The 19,045-nt window shown below is 43.0% G+C and overlaps 1 protein-coding gene across 1 annotated transcript in view; it reads right to left on the reverse strand.

Annotated features, from left to right (window-relative positions):
- The window catches only part of PDK1 (pyruvate dehydrogenase kinase 1), a 148,522-nt gene that overhangs the window by 36,943 nt on the left and 92,534 nt on the right, over nt 1-19,045 (reverse strand). Inside the window, exons 8-9 of the mRNA XM_085645290.1 lie at nt 3,130-3,228; nt 80-190 (exon numbers count right to left, since the gene is read on the reverse strand). Coding sequence (XP_085501416.1) covers nt 80-190; nt 3,130-3,228 — 210 coding nt within the window. The remainder of the gene's footprint in view (nt 1-79; nt 191-3,129; nt 3,229-19,045) is intronic.

Below are 19,045 nucleotides of genomic sequence, written 5' to 3' on the forward strand. Positions count from 1 at the left end.
TATTTGATTAGGGTGCTTTTAGTGATACAAAATGAATTAAAACTGCATAAAGATATATGAAAAATGAAGTTATACAAACCAGAGGTTCTACTTTTCTATTCCCAACTGGAGGGCGAGGGGCTGTGGTATACATATAATTGAACAGACTATCGATTTTTCTCAGAGGAACACCACCACCTCGATCGCTCATCTGGAATAAAACAGAAGCCATTGGACTCTTTTGAGAACCAGAAAGCAAGGCATACATAGGTGTGTTGGAGAACAGGATCCACAAATAAACTAATTTAAATAGTAAGTTAAAAAAAGCATGACAGAATTATTCTTTTTATTTTCTGAGTGGGAATAAATTAACAATTTCATTGAAGACATGAAGGCTAATATTATCCATGAAGCGCCTTTCTTGATACTACCGTCAGGAAGAACAATACACATTTTTGGTATTTTTATAGCACAGCTTTAACCTCAAGTGTCTAAGCACTGTAGATTCTAACAACTAATATGTCACAACAGAGTCTTATTTAAAGGTTTGGGTGGGGAGGGGAGCAACTAGTAAAAGGCCAGTGTAGCTGTAAGTTAATGTACATTAGGAAAATTACATTTGATTAACACTGCAGGACTTTAACTTACTTGATGAAAATTAATTTCCCCTCATTCATTTCAGTAACCCTTGAATTAAGGAGAAGCATCCATTTGTTGCCCCATGCATACCATGGAAGCAACACAGAGTGACATTTAACTGATATCTAGTACAGTCGCGGCCGGCATGGCTAGCGGGGCGGGGGAGGAAGGGGGTCGCAATTGCGGGGGGAAGGGAGAAACTTAATTTGCAGCCGCCGGGTCTCTGCTCCTGGTCTCCTGCTTCTGGAACAGGAAGCAGGCAGCCAGGCTCCCTACTCTAAGTCAATCACAACGCTGCAATGCAGCGTTGTGATTGGTCTTAGCATAGTGACACCCTCACACAACCCGCACCCGGTTTGGTTGCAGACAGCCAGGACTATACTTCGTAAAATTGGGGGAAAAAAATCCTATTTATATGACTTTGTACAACAATCTGGGTTTAATTCTTTACTTTGTTTCAGATTTCCACGAAATAATGAGCATGTCTGACAACATTTTGTGATTTTGGCAGTGTTTTTATGTCTTCTTTGTTTGTCTTTCTTTTGCCTTTATTACGGACTGCTTCCTCACTACATTTAGGCTGGGTCTAGACTGGGGTGACATGGTGAGCAAAAGAACAATGGATTCAACCCAGATCTCTTGACCGGAGAATGAATGTTTGATTTGTATTGCATTTTGTCCATCATTTGTGCGTCTTTTGCCTCGCCATTACATTGGGCTATCGGTTTTCAAGCAGATCCTGAAAATATTTTTCTATACTTCAGAGCGTTTTAATTCACACCTCGCTCCGTCTAAGATCTTGTGGTTTTCACAAGTGAATCATCTGATTAGCCGATCGGTGAAGTTATAAAAAGTGCACTCTCTTGTTGCTGCTTTATAGTTGTGTAGCAGCCATGTATTCATTTGCTGTACAGATCCCTGGTTCTTGATCAGTGGTGGCTCCTCCGCTATGGCGGAGGAGCGTCGCCTCACTGCTTTCAAGCAGTGTGAGAAGCAAAAACATAAAATGATAATAACTTTCAGTTATTATCATTTCATGTGTTTTGTGCTGCTTTGGTAAAATAGGCAAAAAAAGGCAGCAGAAGATTGTCAACCCCCAATACAAGAGGTGATTGGCCTTTGGCACAGTGCATCATCCATCGTTATAGACACTGCTATGATAACTACATTATATAAAATCCAGCTAAGTACATGCAGCTGCAAGCCACTAGCTACCGAGCAGTAATACAAATAGACCTCCATTCTGTATGCTCAATATTGAATATACAGAGCGCTCTTCCACTAATCAGATCTCCTTGCACCCAGACTCCTGAGGTTTAACTTCTTTCACCTCCCAAAGAGGAATGAACAGATTCAAGAGAATGCAGTTTGGGGAGGTGCTGGCATCTTCTGGGTATTGAAGGAGCATGCATGAGATCCATTAATCAATCAGTAATTTTATAAAGCGCGACTACTCACCTGTGAGGGTCTCGAGGAGCTGCGATTTTCTGCAGTATGAGGGGAACGAGGAAATGTGGTGGTGCCGCTTTAATATGAAGCATGTTTACCCAGCCAAGCGATCAACTCAAGTGAATAAAGGAAGATCAGTAAGAGAAGCCACTCTAAGTAAACGAATTACCAGAAGTGGCATCAGCCATGTCTGATCTCCTCCTTCTAGCCTGGTATTGGGGAGAACAGTATATAGCCAAATACAGTCAATGCCTGTCCCTATCAGAACCACAAATAGAGATATAACAATACATGCACAACATGGAAAAATAACATAGTAAAGGTACACATCGTAGAGGCCATGTGAATTTCTTGTCAATAACTATTCACAATGTCTACAGTGCACTCCAGATCAGACACACATTTTGATGAAACATTTAACAGATTTGCATTGAACGCAACAAAAGCACTGTTTAAACCAATCTTTTACATTTTAAAATTAGTAATTTACTTGTGTGGTTGTCGGTCGCAAGAGTGATCCACACAGCCTTAAGGGATGTGATTTTATTATCAGTCAGAAGATTGATTCTTCCAAGAAATTATGTATTTGTATTTAACATGCCATTAAAATATTAATGGAATACATATGTAAATGCCATGGCTATAACAGGTTTTTTAAGCCACCAATGATGCAGGATGATTTACTTAGGTAATTGAATAGAAAACAACAATTCTGCAGCATTTTGATGGGATTGAAATTTGAAGGTGACTTGGTCAGTATATCCTCCAACTGAAATTCATCACAAACAAAAGAGTAAAAAATTGCATTTATGGTAGGAAATTAAAACCGCTGCATGTAAAGCAGTACCCATGATTTAAAAATGTCAACCATAAAAAGGTTCCAAATAAAAAAAAAAAAAATAACCCTGAATTGGTTAGTTCGCCACAATATTCGTGATCTTTCACAAAGCATGCACTCGCTGCTTGCCTGCATGAACAGATTCCCATTGAGTTAAAGTTATACATCACAAACAGTATATATTCATTCTAAAAATGAAGGGACATATTGATGAAAGTAGTTACCTTAACAGTTAAATCTTCACTCCCCAATGCAACATGCACGTGGATTGGAGGATAAGCACTACTTGCCGTGTTGAATTCCATGGTAGCTCTCATAGCATTCTATAAGATAAAAATGTGATTATATTTATTGGAACCATAAATATTTGTTTACTAGATTATGAAGTTAATTTTTTGACCAAAGATGCCTAAAGGATTCTTTCCCACATGTGTCTTTAGTACGAAATTACTAATAGCATACCATCAATAATAAAAGGATGGGAGTGCATTAAGCAGGAAGTTATTCCACTGGCAAAAAGCTGAAGCAAAAAAGAAAAACAGAGCAACAGACATCAACTTTTTAGGGACTATTACGCGAAACTGTCATAATTCCTGATATGAGAAATCAAAAAAAGTCACAGATATAGCCTTATGCTCATGATTGTTTCTATTTTATCAATTTCTTATTTTACATTTTTTAATAACAAAACTCGTTTCATTAAACACTTTTTGTTACATCTTCTGTCAACAGCTGTCTATATGTCATCTTTGATGAAACCAATATTACTAACCAAAATCATTCTAACTTGGGAGACCATCCACGTAATCATCTTTTGTATTATATAGTTGCTGCTCATTTTTTGTTAAAACAACAATTGATGGACAGAATGCAGAACAATGTCATACATTCACCCCAGTACAGAGATCTGGGCCTAAATCCATCGTTTTTTTGCTCACCATGCCATTCCAGTTTGAACCCAGCCATATGCAAATCAGTCTTGACCCTGTGCCTCATGGGAACAGTCCAGCCCGAACTGCCAAGCCAGGTCCTCCCTGGACTGGAAACAAGCATCCTAGGACCGGTTTCGGGGTTTCACCCCTCTTCAGCCAGGATAGCTTGATTCCAGTGGCATGGAGAGCACGGGACTCACGTCTGAGCATACCCGTCCCACTCGGGGTGACAAATGCAAAAACAACAATTGATGGACAGAATGCAGAACAATGTCATACATTCACCCCAGTACAGAGATCTGGGCCTAAATCCATAGTTTTTTTGCTCACCATGCCATTCCAGTTTGAACCCAGCCATATGCAAATCATTTTTTGTTAGCATTATGTTTAACTTTGTTGCAGGGATTCTGCCCAGAAACAGAACTATGCTTAGGATCATAGAACATCAGTACTCAGGGACTGAGTCACCATACCACATCAGCCCCTATGGGCCTGAATCAGACTTACTTAAAGTATCTCACTTTCTCACCTAAACTTCTAAGAGAGATACGTGATTTGGCACCCCAGAACACAACACTCTCGACCCTCTCAGGGATCATGGTGGCAGACCATCCTCTTTCGTTCTCTCAAACATACTTGCCCACAATAAATAGAAAAGAGACACAAAGGAAGCGTACAATATTTATTGAAACTATCATACTGTAATATGCAATAACTGCGCCACAATTAGAAAACATACGCAGCTCAGTAATGTCATTAACTTGACTAAAAGATCATATACAATAAAAGTCCCAGTCATATTAACTGGCAAATTTGCCTAAACCCACCATCACTATAAAAGCAAAGTGTTATATTATAGATCTCTGGGAGTAGTGACGAACCCCATACCTTGGCATACATAGATGGCTGCTCCACATCTCAGCAGGCGCAGCCCTTTCGTCTCAGGACCTTTGCTCTGCCTACAAGTCGCCGCTCTGTGTATTTTCAAAATGACAAATCTAGAATTATATGATAAAACCTATGTCTTCAAAAACAGCAGCTGGATTTCTCCATTATGTCTGACTGCTAGTGTCCCACCACGGACAATAACAAGGGCAATGTTGTTTGACCTTGCATGGGCCATTCCGACTAAACCCCAGGAAAAGAACAAAATACAAAAACATGTGCTGCCTATGTGTGAAAATACAATGTGGCATCTAGACTGTGTAGTCATTATTTACATATATGATGTCCCATCCTATGTCGGCATCAGGATCTGTATGCACAGAATCCCACAGACAGCCTTGTGTAGTAAACCAGATTCATTAAGATGATGGTACTACCGAAAGTGAAATTTTTGTTTAATACCACTCCTTTGATGTCCCCAACCAAGCAGATAGAAAGGCTAGATAACTAGCTTTATTTGGGCATCTAAGGGCACCAGGATAGCATGGAAAAAGCTAGGGAAACCGTTGATACAGAGGCTGGGGGGGCTGGCCCTGCCAAAACTTTCAGAAATACGGATATGCTTTCCAACTCAAAAATGTTCGCCCCCTGTCAAACTCCCCAGATGCTACCCAACGGGGGCTGTTAAACACTGCTATGTTTACGGACCTAGGAATAGAGAATTATTTATTTAAATTCGGCGAACCCAAATTTTTCAAGCGAGTCTACCTCAAGGTCCTCGATACGCCACTCAAAGTTTGGGTCTCAGTTAAAAAGATGATGGGGCTACTATATTACTCAGACTTGGCCCTAATATGGGATTCACCAGGTACCCCGGAATGGTTGAAAGGCGGTTTATGTCAGCCACGGCGGACAGCAGATTTTAAAACCTTGGGGGATCCGCTGAACCCGGCATTCCACCTAGAACGATACCAAACGGGGCGAGAGGGCTATTTGGGTGCTCTATACAGCACGGTTCGCAGAGATCGCTATCTGGGACCCATGTCACAAACGGTGGCCATCTGGCATAAGGCCACCAGGCACCTGGGATGGGCGAATAAGTTCACAAAAGCTACACCGCTATGGTCTTCTCAACGGTTGGGATCGCTTTGTAACCATACAGGGTTGGATAAATGGGACACCATTGGCATAGCTACCATAGGGAACTTGATCAGTAGGGGAAAGCTCCTCACATTTAAAGACCTACAGACCAAATATGATCTAGCGCCAGGCGAGGTCTTCCGATACCTACAGATCAGACACGCCCTTCTCACTTGCGTTCCAAACCTTTCTTCCTTGCCGGAATCCACCCCCTTAGAGGACCACCTGCTCTCGGAACCGCTCTTGAAGGGAGCTGTTTCCTGTACCTATCGCAGACTCTGTAATAATTTGCCGGACTCTTTCCATGCTCTTCTAGAGCACTGGCAATCACACCTAGGGCTCCTAGACGATGAAGAGTGGCAAACTGCATTAATGTCCCCAAGGGAAACTGCAATAAATCATCGCTTTCGCCTCATACAATTGAAAATACTTCACAGATCCTCTCTCTCCGGGGTACTCCTGGCCAAAATAGGAAACCAAAATGATGAGTTATGCCTTAGGAGATGAGGCCAAGACAGTACCTTTTACCACGTCCTATGGGACTGTCTTGTCATACACCCCCTGTGGAACGGTGCCACTTATAAAATGAAAAACACACTGAGTAAACCCCTTCAGCGTTCACCACAAGTGGGGATTCTGAATATATGGGAGGCCACCGACCTGACAGAGCTAGAGCAACAATGGGTAGCACTGGGATACTTACTGGTGAAGCGAGCTATTGCAATGCACTGGGGATCCACCACACGGCCACTAACGTTGGGGTGGGTGGCGGAAATGGATCGCTGCATGATTGCAGAAAAAGAGGTCTACAAACAGAGGGGCTGCCCCAAAAAATGGGATAGGAAGTGGGGCAGGTGGAACACTTACAGAGGGGAAATTTGTAACTCTCCGTCAGAGGATCTGGAGATGAGGAGCACTCGAAATAGGGATTTGCAGAAGTTTTAACTGTTTGTCATTTATGAATATTGAATAGCACTTGTGGGGAGATCTAAACCTTTTCGCAAAAGATGTGGTAATGAGTAGGCATTATGACAGTAAAACCTCCAACTCTTCAAATATTTGTGAGTTATGTATAATGTGGCACTAGGATATATGTAAATCGCACTTGAAGGTGATATTGTATTCATGAATCTGTGCTTTAAGTCTAATAAAAAATTATATTAAAAAAAAAAAAACACAACCTTGGGAGAACTTAGAGAAGGTGAGAATCCGATCTCCTGGCTCGATCTCTTTGTGCGAACAGGTGGGGAGGTGGCAAAGTTTAAGTTCTTCTAGCTGTGCTCATGGTGGTCAGCACAGGGTATGCCTAAGGGGGGGGGGGGGAATGGGAACATGAAGCCTTGGTCGAGGAGAGCAAAGAGATTAAAGAAGAAGTATCCCTATGGTCTTGGGATATGGTTACAGCCGAGTACAGGCCAGGAACAGAGATACATCAGATTTGGATGAAGAACTTGCTGGAGCTCCTGAACCACTTTTGAGTTGGGACTGGGTCAATGCAGCCAGCCGCATAAGTAAGTCTGACATGGTATGTGACAAAGGGAATGGTGTGAGAAGATGTCATGCATTTGAGATATGGCCAAAAAAGAGACAATGGGACTCAATGGTCCAATGATTACTGCACTGTTTTGCTGAGTGTACCATAGGACACTATAGACGCTACCTCTTCAGCAATATCATATAGCCAGCACCTGCTCGCTTCGAAACAGCAGAGATTTTACTCTCCTCCCGAGGAGCGCTGAAATCTTGTGGTGGATAAGGACCGTAGATAAAAAAAAAAAATTAAAAACTGCCTTCATTTCAAAATCACTAATAATCTAGATTTCACATTAAATACCCAAGACAAACATAAAGTGTGGCCTAAACAATATGGGCACGTTATTTTTTTAACTTCTTTCATTAACCAATAGAATTGTGTTTCGACATCACCATGTACCACGGTATACCATGAAGGTACCACGGTATAGCATGAAGGTACCGCAGTATACCATGCCCCAATATATCACTACGTTTTGTCCCTTAGTACTTAAAAACTACTGATTCCATTCAGATCAAATAACAACAAGCATTGGTAAATGCATTCTATTTCACTATGGTATTAATAATAAGAGGTGTGGAAGCAGTGTATGAGTGCAGGGAGAATGGTGTGAGTGCTCTCTGTGCAGGGTGAGTGGTGCATGAATGAAGGTTGATAAGTGTCTGAGTGCAGGTAGAAAGTGCCTCAATGCATTGTGATGGATGTGTGTTCAGTGCAGAATGAGAATTGTGCGAGTAGACAGGGTGAGATGTTACCCTGTACAAGGTAAGAGGTGTGAGTATAGGGTAAGTGGTGTGTCAACAGTATATGTGCAGGATGAGCTGTTTGAGTTAGGGTGTGGGTGGTGGGTAAGAGGTGTGGGTGGAGGGTGAGAGGCATGTGAGTGCTGGGTGAGAGGTATGTCAATGGTGCGTGAGTGCAGAGTCAGCACTGTATGAGGGGTGGGTGAGCAGTATCAGACTGTCAGTGCAATATCAGGGTGACTGTGTAGGGTAAATGGTGGGTGAGTGGTGTCTGAGAGTAGGTGACAGGTATGTAAGCGTTCTGCAGCAGAATACATTGTTATAATACTTAATTTTAAATAATTAAATAAATATTTTGGGGAGGTGGCATGATGACCTGCTCCTTGTACCAGCTACCCAATGCTCAGCCCTAAGCTCAGATACCCCAAGATAAGCGTGAGTCACTTCTGTGGCCATTGCATCTACTTTACGGGGCCTTGAAGCTGCGTGCATGTGTAGATCAAAGGCCAGTGCTGTGCCCTAGTGACCACTGGGAATCAAGATGTAGTCATTGAAGTACAACATGTGTGACACTATGAGGGGAGGGAGGAGCATGAACCTGCAAGATCAGAGTAACATGAAAACCTAACATCACAGCAAGGTTGATCTAAGACAAGAAACCAAAATAGTTTTGAACACAGTCCACAGGAGCTGTCAGGGTAGGGACATTCATAGAATTTGTTTAAATAAGGTAGATAGAGAGGATGGAAGCTGAGTCAATTGGGATGCATTTTACAAGGCATGGTTATGAGTACAAGGCAGACAGAGGCCCAACGGGGTAAAGTTACTGAACGGCTCCATGTCAACAAGAAAGGAGAAGTGTTCATTCCTGGGATCTGGTTTATCAGCCGAATGCATTCTGGGAGTTGTAGTGCCGGTGCGATTTGATGGATTCACTTAAACCATAACCAAAGATACAGAAGAAAGGCCAAGGCTGGAACATGCTTAGCTTCTGACATGGAGTCACATGGGATCTGAGGGAGTGGTAGGAGCAAATGCTACCCAGGGAGGACCCTGAAGCCACGGGCCGCCCTCCCATTGGAAGCAGAAACGCAGGCATCAGAAGAGTCATATAAACACGCCTGGGATAGACACAGGAACAGATTTAGTGTTAGAGCAGAGACTGAAATTTAGACTATAGTAGAAGGCAGAGGTACTGTCAGTCACATTGGTCAGACCACAGCACGTCTGTGCTTTGTATTCAATTAGCACACATGCATCAAATAAAAGCAAGGTCCTTCCCCTGCACGGCCATGTGCTTTCAACCTGAATACAACTGTGCATTTTAAGACAATACCGATGTCTCTCACGGCCTGATATGAGGTGGGCGCTAACCAAGCTCTGCAAACCGCTTACTTTGCGGAGGGCAGGGCTCAGGGCTGAAAGCGAGGCTTGGAGAATGAGGCGTTCCAAGCCTTGTGTAATAATAAATAAAAGTAGCGAATAACTTGAAGGCTTTGCAGAGGGCGGGGCTCAGGACTGAAAGCAAGGCTTGAAGAACGGTGCGTTTCAAGCTTCGTGTAAAAGTAAACGGAAGTTACAGAAACAAGAGAGCGAGGCACACACTGGAGAGAAAGCACTCTAGAATGCTGACCTTTGTCAGCAACAAGATAGCCACAAGGAGATTGCATAAAAAGCAGAAGACAAACAAAGCAAGCAAGCAGCCAAACATTAAAAAAAAGTTCCTCCAAAAGCAGATGTATATAGTACTTTGGAACACTGATAAGTGCAAACACACCAGGAAGAGCAGGCAATGGTATGCTACAGCCAATAGAAATGGAGGAAAATAAAATAAGTGGCAAGCACAGGAACCAATGAAAAACAAGAGAGCAGGATGTAAGCCCCTTTTAAGACCTATATTAACAATAGATTTCACAAGCACAGCGCAAGTGCTGTGCAGGTGAAACCTAAAAAGGATTGGTGAAAAATGTGTTTTAGGAGACCCCTCTTTCTTTGCATCCCCTTCAACTATCACCACAAAACTTTGCACCATCCGCCAATGTACAAAAAAAATAGATCTGCAAAATTTCGCCAAGATTCATCAACAAGTGACAAAGTCATTAGCAAGCAAAAATCTGAAGAATTCCTTTCTCTGGGAATTCCAACTATAACTACAGAGTGGCTACTGCTACTCTAATTTTAAATACATACAAACCCACAAATGCATTTCAAGATTAAAAAATAAATAGTAAAAAAAATAAAAGTAATAAAGTAAGAAGGAATACTATAGAAAATTAAAGTTATTGTTAATTCATAAATAAATATGTTAAGTTAATTTTAATTCCTTAATAGGTACATAAATAATTAATATGGAATATTTATTATGGAATTAATGTTTTCCAATGATCATGTTAATTAATTAAAATGATTACAAATGTGTGCAAATAAGATCAATATATTAAAATCAATGTATAAAAATAATAGGATAACAAAAATATTCTAAATATGTCTGAGTTAGCCATTCATATGTGTGTGTGTGTGAGAGAGGCATTTATATATTATAACACTTACCCGATAACACTGCATTCTGGGAGCTGTAGTTTTGTTGAAAGCTACAGTGGAGTTGCGACCATGTGACCGGAGGTCAAGCGGACCACCGCCCATGGGAGAGAGCCTGGATATTTAAAGGTGGGGGTGGAGCAGTACCTTGTAATCAGCGGCATCCGAAGAAGGCCGTAAGGCCGAAATGCATTATGCCCGAGCTGTCCTATTAAAGGTCTTCCAACGTGTCCCCGGAGTGGCCTCTACTTCTTCTGAATGGAGTTATGTGTTTTGGACATTTCCGCGCTAACCATAGGCGCGTAAAAGGCCCCGTTCTGTCAAGAGGCCGGAGTGATTCTGGTACCTGCTGCTGCTGCAGCTTTTCTTCACGTGCAAGTTATTGGAAGAACTCCGGCCCACCTTGAAGTGCTGGCCAAGCCATGGGCTGCTGCCAGGTGCAGCGCGTTATTAACGAGGAGGCAATTTCACTGCAACTATGACTCACAGCCCGGCGGGCACATATATGACGAGGCTGGAACGTCAAGGGGACTCGAGGAAGCCCTATGACAGATCTTCAAACAAAGACTTTATATTCGGACACTCCGCACCTTTTTGTTTAACAACATACACCCACAGGAGCTCACAACGATCGGGCTCTCCCCAGGCAACACTTACCCGATAACACTGCATTCTGGGAGCTGTAGTTTTGTTGTAAGCTACAGTAGCGTTGCGACCATGTGACCTGAGGTCAAGCGGACTACCGCCAATGGGAGACAGCCTGGATACTTAAAGGTGGGGGTGGAGCAGTACCTTGTAATCAGCGGCATCCAAAGAAGGCCGTAAGGCCGAAATGCATTATGCCCAAGCTGTACTATTAAAGGTCTTCCAGTGTGTCCCCCGAGTGGCCTCTACTTCTTCTGAATGGAAACATAAATACACACACTCACTGAAAAAAAGTTTAAAGTGGTAAAGTGTAAAGTGGAGTTATATGTTGGCCTTATACTACTATAAAAATGTGGGTTACAATCCCAAAAAAATACTAAAATTCACCAGTTATAACTTGCACCCCCATAGACTAGCAATGTCATCAGTGAATTCATGAATGATGTGATGTGATTTAACATTTCATGAGTGATGTAATATGTGATGTGATAAACAGTGCATCATAAGGGTGTAATTTATACTTAGGTCAGTTAAATATAATTGGTAAATTTCAGAGTTTTTTTTTGGTGTTTAAACATTATTTTTCACAGTATTATAATGTATAACACCACTTTAACCTTTGATTCTTCCAGTGAATTACTAAGGTTTTTTTTTTTTAACAGAAGTTAAAATCTTACTACTTTACCTCCGTATAAATCCACTTTACTCTTTGTGTTTTCTAGTAAATTTCTAGCGTTTTTTAATAAAGTAAGATCTTATTATCAAAGCATTCTTCAGCTGTGGATGGCAGAGGTAGGGAGTGGGCATGGTCTGTGGTCAACACCCTGTGGGGTCAAGCACCCGCCGGGCACACCTAGGTGGTTGGCTGCATGGCTTGGCCTGTGGCCAGGCCCAGCGCTCAACCCGAAGAACACAGGACCCATTGTTTTCCAGTCCCACGTTACTCCTTTGACTGCACTGGGTCCCGCAGGAGTACAGAGGGAGCGAAGGCATTAATATTTTGTTTTTATCTGGCCCCATCTGGGACCACCCTCCAACCCGAGGGTCAATGTACCCCTGCTCTACACCCTTTTGCCCTCTTTCTTTTTTTATAAACTCAGGGCAATGGGACAGGGTCCCCGAGAGCTCAAAATGCAAGCCATAGCTTTTCTCTTGATGATGTTGCCTGCCATTCAAATTGCTCGAAAACGCTAGGAAATCACTGTAGAAAGGTAGGATCCTTCTGGCATGGTTACACCCATTTTCTGCCTGGTGTGAGTGTGTTTTGGACTAGTCTGACTGGGATCCTGCTAATCAGGACCCCAGTCACTGTGCTTTCTCCCTAAATTAGACAATGGTAAGTACTTTGGTAACTACACATTTGGCTACTGGTGTATCCTTGTAAGTCCCTAATATACGGTACTAAGGTACCCTGGGCATAGGTACACCAGCGGTCTCCCATGGGCTGCAGCATGTACTATGCCACCCATGAGAGACCACTCAAACTGTGACTACAAGCCTGCCATTGCAGCCAGAGTGGGTGCTTGCACCCCTCACCACAGATGTAAGTTTCCTTATATCTGAGGTCACTACACTTAAAACCTATAAGTCACTCCTATGGCAGGCTCTTAGGTTTTTAGGGCATGGTGCTTGGTTACAAGTGTGAAGGTGTCCCTGCATGAGCAGGGCACCTCTACAAATGCCAGAGTAGATTCTCCAGGCATCTTAAGTACTGTCAGCCATTTAATACATATAGTGGACATCAAGTCAATTACGAGATGTCTTAACTATATATTGGCTACACTAAAACCGGTATGTTTGGTATCAAACATGTTGGAATCCTACCCGAACACTGATTCCAGTGTGGATGTAGGATCCCATGTACTGGGGGGCTCCCCTAGGGTACCCCCCCTGTATTCCCGGTACAAGCCTTTCAGGGTCTAACAGCAAACTAATGCTGCTGCTGACCATGAACACGTTTGTCCCTTCCTGCTGCAGAGCTGAGCTCGAGCAGATCAACCCAGAACAATAGGTTTCCTGCCACAGGGAGGTGTGGCCACCTCCCAAAAGGACTTAGTGTATTGGGTTGGGGCACTTGCCAGTGCCACCAAACTGCTTTGAAGGGCACATTTGATGCCCTCCTTGCATACTCTAATTTGAGCAAGTTCAGGGAGCCCTTGGCTCCCTCTCTGACTCAAAACTGGACGTGGAAGTATCCTCCCCTCTGTCCAGCTCCTCCTCTGGTGGGTCGATCCTTGAATCGTCCCAACACTTCCATTAGGGTATTTAAGGGCTTAACTGTGGGTAGCTCTTCAGATTCATCATGGGACAAGATTCAAACTCGAAACCACTTCAACTTCGACTGTCTGGGCACTTTTAACTTCACGGGACTTCGCCTGGAACCGAGACTGCACCAAGGAAGACTCCTGCTGCTCCTGGTCTCGCTGCTCTGCCAGTCTTCTTCGTTGTCTGTGCCTGTGCTTCATCCAGGTTCCTCCCCAGGCCTGTGGTCATCAAGGACACCCTAAATAATCTCCCTTGGAGTGAAGGAGTCACTCTCCTGCACCTGCAGGTCCCGCAACGAAGCTGACCGTCTGCTGCTCCTGACGCCCCACGGACTCTGAAAGGCTCAGTAAAAAAGGTGCTGGTTCTACAACTCCCTCGAGGCCTGACCTGTCCTCTCAGCAAGTTTGAGGCCAGTATCCCTCGTCGTAACCGCTGGAATAGAACCCCTGTGCACCCCGTCGATTTGCCGTTGCCAAGGTTTATTGACTCTGTCCTCTAAAGATCTTCGGGCTACAAGACGTTCCAGCATCTCTTCCTACCAAGGTCTTTGTCCTCACCACATCCTCTGCACCGTGGGCCTGCATCTTTGGTGAGCTGCCCCAGGTCCTCTTGAGACTTCTATGCCTTCAGCCTGTGGGTCCTCTTTGGTTTCAGTGGGCTCCTCTGCTTGCTCAGGGCCTGCTCTGACTCTCCTGCACTTGGTGAGTCCTTTGGACCTTGCTGGTCGCAACGCTGCACCTTTTTGTTTACCACATCTGTTGCTGCTGCCAAAGCTTGTTGGTGCTCCTGCCAGACACTGACTCCATGGTTCTTGACTTCCAATGTGGGATGGCTCGTGAACGGCTCCCGGCCTTCCACAACGTCGCCTGGTCCTCACAGCTGCAGGGACAAGGTCACCATCATCATTCCTGCATCTTCTGTCATCGATAGTCATTGGTCTTCTGTGCCTCCTGGTCACTCCTGAGTGGCATAGACTCTGTCCTCTCTGCTTGCAGGTTCTTCTCTTCAAGAATCCATCCTTGGATTCCTCCGGACTCTTTCACCTTCTTCGCCAGCGGCATCTTTTCTCAAGTCCTTCATTGTGGGCTATGGCGGATTCCGACGTCACTACGCACCTATGCACCCGGCTTTCCGGGTGTAGGTAATCTGGTTCCTGTGGTATCTATGGGTGGGGTGACTCTACAACCTTCTGTCTTCAACAGGGTTTCTTCAGGGTCCACTGGGAAGGTTCCTTCTTAAAAACTGCAACCGCGACTTTCCCATTCATTGACTTGCATGGAGTACGGGGCAGTGTTTCCACTCTGCACACAGCCTCCGTGGAATCCCTGGGTACTTACCTCGGGTGGTTCCTTGTGTCCCCAGCTCTTCTGAATCTTATGTTCTTCTGACTTCAGTTGCAGTTCGCATTCCACTTCTATAGTATATGGTTTGGTCTCACCCTGGAGACCACTGTCTATTTGTGCTTACATACCTGTTTACATTTGAAGTATTGTGTGTACTGTGTTGATATCTACGGGTAGGAGATATACCAATGAGTTAGTGAGTGTATATAATAAATATACTTATTTTTATAATTAAACTGTGTGGTTCTTTTTCGTTCAACCTACACTATATGATTAGTTCTGGTAAAACAGGCTGCTTAACACTCCTTCTGGACTAAGCCTGAAGGCTGCTCTCCACAGCTACCACTTAGAGAGCTTTCTATGGTTGTCTAAGACCACTAGAATGACCATAAGTGTTGTCTGAATTAGTGTAAGGTGCTTCACTTAAATAGGTGTACACCATATACTAAGCCAGCCTCCTACAATCACTAAATTTTGAACCATAACTTCTTAAAAATACAGATTTACACCAACTCACATAAAGCACCTTTCGGAGTAAAGAGGTAGCTTACTTCCAAAATTGGTCTAATTATGTTCATCTGTTTTTTCTGTATAGCGGTCTAAAACTTCTGTGTGAAATTGCATGCGGAAAACGTGTTTGGGACCACCAACCCCCCCCTTTTCTCGTCCGCAGCTTGAATGATCACCCCAAAATTTCAGTAAAAGAGCTGAGGTGGATGAAGTTTTTGTGGGAAAGCTTCGGGAAGATTCTTCAAAGAGGGGCCAAACTTATTAGTAAATCCAAAAAACAATGTTTTTTTGGAAGTTAACTACACAGTGGTGAATGCCATGCCATTGTGTAAGATAGGTATAGACACATGTTCATCGGAAGGGCTTACTTTTATTCAGTTTACTTTCTGTACCAGTTTTATCCAAAACACTTTACAATATAGTCATGACGTGGTTCATAAGTAATAAGCACAGAAATTATTGATTGAATTCCATACCAAAAAAAGCAAAGCACATTAAATGGACCACATAACCGTAAAAGACAGAAAATCTCCATATTCGCCAGCTGCTGGGGGCCAATTCTCAATGGAACACTAGGACCCCATGCAATTGGAAAAGAGAGAAATGCCAGGTATTAGTGACCTGCTGGGCCAAATAAGCTACTCAGTCAGCCTGTATGCACTAAAGGTCCTCTTTTTGTTTATATTGAATAAACAGTGCCATTTATGTTAGCTGTACGTACTTGCATGTTTAGCTTCTTCTTCCCAGAAGTTTTCTTCAGTATTACTTATGCATTTCTATCATGTTGTATGTGGCTCCATACAGTAATGTAGCCTTGGCAACAATCTCCAGATGGTCTCCTGAGTCTTGGCTATTTCCTGATCCAACCCACCACCCTCCCTTCTTTCTGGCTGCCTCTCATTGTCTGAGGCTCCTACTCCTTTCTCGTTTCACCTTTTTAAAGCTGCTTAAGAGGTTTCCGCTTAAGTATTTCTACCAAAGTTCAGATTTCATTAAAAGAAACATGAGAAATCATGCTCCTCATTTAATCCCCCTGGAGTTAACAAACTTAAGAGTTATATCTATTTTACTTTGTACACTAAAGGTTTCTTTCTCTGTGTGATGTATGCAGTGTCTCTCCATCACAAATTCCTGACTTCTGCATTTATTATACTGAGCCCGAATAATTGAACAATGCTTATTCCATCAAATTTTCATAGTGGATGCAGGAGGGTGAAGAAAGCCCAGAAACTACTGAAAACTCTGATGTCAGCACAAGAGCCAAATCTAAGAAAATAGGCAACAGTTATGATATGCCCACTATCAAACATCACTAGTGCAATGGGACTTCACAAAAGATGATGCACGTAGTCTACGATAAACTAACCCGGGTATCATCGAATGAGTGATGTTGGTTTGAATGGTGCCACCAGAGAGGAAAATACAGCTCATGCAGGTGAAAAACACCATTGCTACACAGTGCCACAACTTCAGACTTATGAGGCAGTCTTAAAAGGTTTAGACACCTGCACTGCTCATGCATGGCATGATGCAGTCACAGAGCCCCAGACCCCAGCAACAGACACAGTCAGCAGAATTGCAGGAATCACCCAGATCAGTCATGCAAAGACTGAAAGAACAAGACACATCCATGCCACCTCTCCCTGGAAGAAGAGACTGGCAGAACAACACAGAGTGAGCAGGGAGGGCAGGTGATGAAAGTAGCAGAAGCAAACATTGCTCTGAAAAGCCTCCCCTTTGGCGCAGCAGCCAGCACATTCCTCTCCTTCCTATCTGTTACTTGATTCATTCTCTTATCCAATGTGAATAGTAGAGGCTCTTTCGAAGACACTGGGTTGCATAAATGTCATTAATAGCACGTGACTGGGTGAAAAGCATCATTTTTTATGCATGTTTCAGAGGACTTCAAGTAAGCCTACTCAGGGCAAGGAGTCATGTCATAGGTAGGCTCATGTGTCATGAATGAAGGCCTAAGTAATGCAGCTGGGCTTGACAGTATTTGATATTAGGCAGACCCAAAGCTCCCCTTCTCAGTGGAAGGGATACAAATTTAGCTATTTCTGCTTTCTTCTCCACTCATATAAAGTCAATAGGAATTGTTTGCAGATTAGGAGAGAGGAAGAGGCAGTGAAAGAGTATATTGGGCCATGTAGTTGGTTTGACTACAGGTAGTGTACCAAGACAGGAAAGCCCCCATATGCAAACACTGTTGCTCATTTTGTACCATATTTAGTAGTAGATGTAAGTTGGCAGGAATTGTTTGTTATAGCAAGTAAGTGCCCTATACCCCTAATAGCTATAGATTCTGAGGATTAATAGTAGATTGTTGGAAAGTTCAATAAAGAGGCTGTTGCAGTAGTCCAGGCGGACATTATCAAAACAAAGATGAGGATGGATTTTTGGGAACAGTGAAACAATGGCAGAACATCTTTAAGCAGTAATAAGTGATGGAATGATGTACGAGCCTGAATTTATTTGAGAGGATAGCTTGCTTTTCAAGAGCACTCATATATTACATAGTTTGTCAACTAGGAATTAGGGGATGGTCACTAGTTCCGCAAGCAAAGATAAAAGGAATGGGAATGTATTGACAGGGCTTATGAACAGGATTTCTGTTTTCTCACCATTCAGGTAGACTCAAGATTTGTGCATCCAATAATGAACCTATGAGAGGGCAGTGAAAACAATTCTTAAGGTCACCAATCAGGTCTTTAGGCTTGAGATGGAACCGAGTATGATCTGTATGACCAATATTGTAGGAATCTAAGATGATGGCATACGGGCCAGGCAGTTGTTGAAAAGCATAGGTGACAAGGATGAACCTTGGAGAACACCACATTTAATGATAGTTATCCTGGTGAGGAATAACCGCAAATTGACTTGACATGGGTAAGATTTTGCAGAATTTAACAAAACCATACCTTCATTGTTGCATTGAAGCAAGCTGATATTTCCAGTCTAGAAAAGAGTACCTGATGAGTCATGGTGTGAAAGGCAGCATAAGGGACAACAGGATCAAGGCACAAGTAGTGTGCCCCTAATATTTAAAAATAGTCATCATGCTACAATGGGGTGCTTGTAAAAGTTAATTTGTAGCCTCTGAAATGAGCATGAAAGGCTATCCAATAGGGCGAATGTAAACTTGCTTCAACATATTTCCAGTGTTCTTTGTTGACATTTCAACAAGCAGAGACTATCTAAGTACTTTAGCTCGGACCCTCAAAGCAGAATATGAGCCACTAATTCTCCCCCCCTCTGATTTTTCTAATAAGATGACTAACTTAATGACCCCACCACAGGATGTCGAGCTGGATGTAGGTTTCGGTATTTAAAGTCTCCCTACCTTTCATTAGCTTAATGTTTCTAAAAGAAGTCGAAGGTGCCATAGTTATGTTGTCTCTTTAGTTGTGTTGTGGTGTCTGCGTGTCCTTTGTAATGAAGGACAAGTTTGTTCCTTCATTCTCTTAAGACTTTTTCTCAAACATACAATGAAGATCAGTACGCAAGTCAAGCCTTCAGGTGGATCACAGCACAAAATACCATAGAAAATAACAAAGAGAAACTATTTAAATAAAAAGGAGGGCCCACATGCTCCACAATCACCA

This window comes from Triturus cristatus, chromosome 3_1 (assembly GCF_964204655.1).
Source record: "Triturus cristatus chromosome 3_1, aTriCri1.1, whole genome shotgun sequence".
Classification (NCBI taxonomy): domain Eukaryota; kingdom Metazoa; phylum Chordata; class Amphibia; order Caudata; family Salamandridae; genus Triturus; species Triturus cristatus.